Source organism: Psittacula echo (genome assembly GCF_963264785.1).
Source record: "Psittacula echo genome assembly, chromosome: 24".
In the NCBI taxonomy this organism is placed as follows: Eukaryota; Metazoa; Chordata; class Aves; order Psittaciformes; family Psittacidae; genus Psittacula; species Psittacula echo.
Window position 1 is genome coordinate 4,262,442 of NC_137759.1, and position 5,212 is coordinate 4,267,653.

Below are 5,212 nucleotides of genomic sequence, written 5' to 3' on the forward strand. Positions count from 1 at the left end.
TCAGCTGTAGACACCCACAGGAGGAACCATGAACTCACTGGATACTTGAGGTCAGCTGCAGCAGGATGGGGATGCTCCTCCTGGGATGCAGGGCTGGGGCACACTGCTCCATGTGAGTACCACCAACAACTGCGCTCCCACACTTGGGCCAAGGCTGCTCTTCACTTGCAGGTCCATACCCAGAGGTACCTGCAGCAGATCCATGGGGTCAGGGATGCCGGAGGTGCGGAAGGTGCCATGTGCCAGAGTTGCTGGTGGGGCCAAAGCTATGGGGAAGGGCAGCTCCCGGCACAGGTTGGCTGCTTGGTGACCCCCAGCACAATGCTGGGGCTCCCCATGTTCTGGCCATACCCCACAGCCTCCCTGGAGCCAGCACAAATGAGTTCCTGGAGGACTCATGGACACAGCCCCACGCTGAAGGCAGCACCAAGACCCTGGGATAAGGACCTTGGGGCCAGGGTGGGGATGGACACTCACAACAGGACAGGCAGAGAGGCCTCATCCTGAACAGCTCCAGAGGCCCACAGCACCCCGAGAATGCAAGGGAGGGAGCTGCAGCCCAGGCATGGACCCTCCCGCCCTTCTCCATCCGCACCTTGGGCAGCCCCAAGACCAAGAAGGGGCAAAGAAGGAACAAAATCACTGCAGCAGCCAGGAAGTGCCTGGAGAATTCCCCCCTCTTTATTGCCCATTTCCCATGGGAGCTCCACAACCTGGGGCAGGAACAGCCCCTGCGGGAAGCGGCCTCACCTCTCCAGTCTGCTCGAGGGGAGGAGGAAAGCGAAAGAACAGGAAAAGCCCAAAACCCAACCGTGAAGGAGCCTCAGCGCCGGAGGACGAGCTCTCCGCTCCCGAAGCCGCTCCAGGAGCCCTTGATGCCATCGGAGCCGTGGGGCAGGCGAAGCACCACATCCCGCAGGCCGAGGCGGTCGCTCAGCATCCCCTGGGCTGGCGGGGCAGAGCCAGGGCAGGGTTTGCCATCGGGAGCGGGGCTGCTGTGCCACGGGCTCCACCCGCAGCGGCGCTCGGGGCCGCAGCAGGGGCCGGAGCAGCTCCTGGTGTCCAAGGCAAGCGGAGGAAAGACTTTGGTGCCGAGGAGAGAGCCAGTGATGCTGTTGCTGAAGTTGCTGAGCTTCAAGTTCCCATCAAATGAGGTGGGTGCGGAGGGGTCCTTGTTCTGGAGAAGGGGTGGTGAAACCCTGGCACCATCTGACCCTGGAGAGCTGCAGAGCCCGGAGTCCCCAGGGCTATGGGGGAACATGGAAGCTGCCGCCTGCACCCTCCATCCCATCTGGTCCAGCTCCTCCGCCTTCCTCTCAGCGCCTTGCTTCTTCTTGGAGTCCCTCATCCAGAGCCGGACCACTTTGATGCGCTCCCTGCCCAGGCAGCTCCTGCTGCTGAGGTCCTCAAAGGCCCTGCAGGCGCTCTCCAGGCTCTCGTACTCCACCATGGCACAGCACTTGCTCAGCAGCTCCGGGAAGCGGGATGTGTATTTCCGCACATCCGAGGGTAATTTGCGGCCCGGACGCAGGATGCGGATGGCGGCGATGGCTCCAAAGGGGCTGAACATCCTTGTGATGGTGTCCAGGAAGCTCTTCTGGCGCAGCAGCGGCGTATCCTGCTCCTGGGGCTGCAGCTCCCAGGCCAGCAGCAGTTTGCTGGGAGGGATGGTCAGGAGGGACTCGGGGATGGGAATCCTCCTCCTCACTTTGGTTCCCTCCTTATTCACCTCCAGCAGCCTGGAGAACTGCAGGGCATAGAGCGTGAGCCGCCAGTCACGCGTCAGGTATCTCACCTATGGGGAGAGAGGGGGACACCGCATCCCCATGAGTCTAAATCCCCCCCTAACCCCACCATGCAGGCAGGCTTCAACCCCATCAACTTGAAGCCACAGCCAAGACAATATCCCCATTTCACAGGAGCATCTTCAGGCCTGCAGAAGGTCTCCAATGCCCCCTTGGTTCCCCACACATCACAGCACCAGCACTTCCCTGCAGGGTTTTGGTTCAGGGATGGTCTTTCCCAAAGCAACCCAGAGGAACCACGGGCAGAGGAGGTGAATCAGACCCAGGGGTGGTTTGAGGACTGCTGCAGCACAAAGGCAAAGAGCAGAGCCTGGCCCTGCACCACCAGCACTTCCCCAGGACACAGAGCCTGGACTTCCCCATAGACCCTACCAGAGACACCCGGACATCATCCGTGCGAGGCCACTTCCCACCCCAGCTGGATGGCCCCGGGGGCTGCCCACCTTCTTGAAGGACGTCAGGAGTTTGATGCTGACAAAGCCCATCTTGTTCTTCTGGACATGTTTCAGGAGGAAAGCGTCCTTGGCCAGGTTCTCATCTGAGAGGTAGAACTCCACCTGGGACACGATCCTCTGGATCAGCTGCTGGTCAGGGATGGGGTGGTTGCAGCCCAACAGATTGGCCCCTGAAGTATCACTCATGGTGCAGAAGGTCCTGGCAGGGCAGCAGGGACACAGGTATGAGCTGGTGGCCTTTGGGATGTGCAACAATGCCCAGCCACAGCCACAATGGTGCAGACAGCAGAGACCAGAGACCCAGAGCCATCAGCTTTGCCCCAGCTGTGGGGGAGCGATGCTAGTCTGCACCCTGTGAGCACCAGTGCTAAACAGTGAGCCCAAGCCCATTCCAGACATATTCCCTTGGGGATAAACATAAGGCTCAGCCTCCCCCCACACCCCAGCAGCCACATACCCACTGAAGCTCTCAAAGAAGTCCTCCTGCCTGAGGAGATCGAGTGAGCAGCTCCGTGGTGGACGAAGATGCTGTGGTGGGATGGAATTCCTTTGTCCTGGCATGGGGGTGCTGCAGCTCGGCTGGGAACAGGACCCTAAGGCCACCCCAGAGCTATACGATGAGATCATCCTTTGTCTGGAACAGGAGAAGAGGAACGCCAGGATGCTTCCCAACCACAACCAGCCCAAGGATGGGGGAGCAGAGGCAGCTTGGGGCTGTGCCCTTACCTGCTTGGCAGTACTGGGAAGGGTAGAAAGTCCTGGCACTACATCCTAGAGACCTGCAGGCAGAGACCCCCAAACCCTCCCCACCTCCGAGCAAAGGCTCCTGAAGAGGAAAGAAAGGAAAAGGAAGGAAGGAAAAGCCCTCAGAGCACGCAGGCTGCTGGTTTATAAGAGCAGCCACCCCGAGGGAGCCCCAGTGATGGGTTATGGACCCAGCAGGCCCCAGGTGAAACCTCTCTGCAGGTTAAGCAGCCCCAGCTGAGCCCTGGGGGCAGCTCCTGTGTCCACTGCTGAGCCAGGCCAGGCAGCAGAGCAGCACAGAGGCACCAGCAGCAGCACTGGCACCAGTATGAGCACCAGCACCCTGTGGTACCCAGTGGGGCACTGAACCACTGCCATGAGGCAGCTCCCTCTGTGCCTCAGTTTCTCTTTCTTCTGCGGGGACAGTAACAGGCACAGGGAGGTGCAGGGAGGGTTCATTCAGCCCAGGGCATCGCCTGGGTTCTTGGTGCTGCCGGAGTGATGGCAAAGTCCTTCTTCCTGCAGAAATACCCCCAGTCCCAGGGCAGGGAGCAGGAGAGCCCCAGGGGTGAAGCCCAGGGTGCCCTGGGAGGGGGTGATGCTGTCGGGCAGGACAGCCCATAGCTTCACTTGAAGATTCTTCTAGTTGAAGATGTCCCTGCTCATTGCAAGGGGTTTGGACCAGATGATCTTTGAAGCTCCCTTCCAACCCGAACTGCCGTACGATGCCATGATGCAGTCCGAGATGGGATGAAACTCATCCCTTTTGCTGGGACCAGTGGGAGGGCACCAAAGCAGGGCGCTGGGGCAGTCTGGGGGGGGCCATCACACGTCCACCCTGAGCTCTGGAGATACCCTGACTGACGGATGCATCCCTGGCAGCATCCCTCCCTCCCTCCCTCCCTGCCCCAATGCCTTGCCCCAGCCATGTGGGGCTCCTGCTGCTGCACCCCCCAGCTGTGCCGCACTGCACTGCTTGAAGCTCATCCTTCCAAGGACTGGCAATGCCAACCTGCCTCTGGGATGTTGCACGCCCCTGGTTTCCCTGGGGTTGGCACAATTGGTGTCACCTCCTATCAGCACCACTTCAAACTTCCCTGTCATGTCCCGGCTTTCTGTGTGGTGGTGATGCTGAGTGCAAGAGACAGCCCTTGGGATGCAGGAGGTGGCACAGGAACTGGGAACAGCCACTGGAAGATGGTGGCACTGGGTGGCAGGTGACAAGGAATGTGTGGTGGGAAGCAGAGGGTGTCCTCCTCCCTGCAGCCACCAGGTCCCTGGCCAGAACTGCTTTGATCAGACCACACTGGGCAGATCCTGCATCTCCCCTCAACGCTGCATCACCTCCCTGACACCTCCTTTCGAAGACTAAAGAAGAAATGGCACCACAACATTTATTGTACAGGCCTGAGCATTTGATACATGTTTATTGCTATTCAGGTTTAGCTGGGAATTTGGTGCAGATGGGGTTTAGGTGTTATGCAGACTCCTTGCACAGTGCTGCAGAGCTCCAGAGCATCTCCTTTGCCCGTCCATGGGAAGCAGACAGTGGCTGAGGTCGGTCGGTAACGGCTGCAAAGAGGCAATGCACCAGCACTGGTTCAGGCCACACTGGATGGGAGCAGGGGAGTTTGAGACCTGGTTGCTCGGTTGGTGTTTTAGACCCTTTTATCAGCAGGATCTGAAGTGCAGCCTCTGACCCAGGGAGTTTTCATTGTGGTTATTTACAGACAAATCCAGCTTTCTCACTTGTCTCCTGCTACTTCGATATGAGACATTTACAGACAAACATCACCCTGACAGACAACAGCATGGGACAGTGGGAGGGAAAGATGTGCCACTAAACACACGCTCTTTTTACTTTCCATTAGCACTAGTTTTTCAAGTGTCACAGCTACCTTAGTACCATTTGGAGTGAGTAAATAATATATTTGGATAGAATATACTCTGATATGCAGATGTCCACGAGACCCCTGGAAAAGCTCACATCAATTACTGCATCATTAGAAATAATAATAATAATAAAAGCTATTTATGACACAGCCTTTATTCACAGACAGATTTGCCCCGGGGGTTTTGTTTTTGCTGTTGGACCGGGTGGCAGATTCCACCCCCTTCCTCTGCCCTGTGTAATCCACATCAGCCCAGACCTCACAGGGCATGGAAAGGGAGAATAAAACCCCGCTGGGGCAGAAGCTCCCCCAGCTC

General features: G+C 58.2%; 1 protein-coding gene across 1 annotated transcript; it reads right to left on the minus strand.

Annotated features, from left to right (window-relative positions):
• Positions 1-823: 823 nt before the first annotated feature.
• On the minus strand, positions 824-2,446 carry LOC308229882 (la-related protein 6-like; the record flags this gene model as incomplete). Its single annotated transcript, XM_080634210.1, has 2 exons — positions 824-1,795; positions 2,249-2,446. 2 exons carry the CDS (start codon positions 2,444-2,446, stop codon positions 824-826), a joined length of 1,170 nt encoding a protein of 389 aa, XP_080490336.1.
• Positions 2,447-5,212: the final 2,766 nt, after the last annotated feature.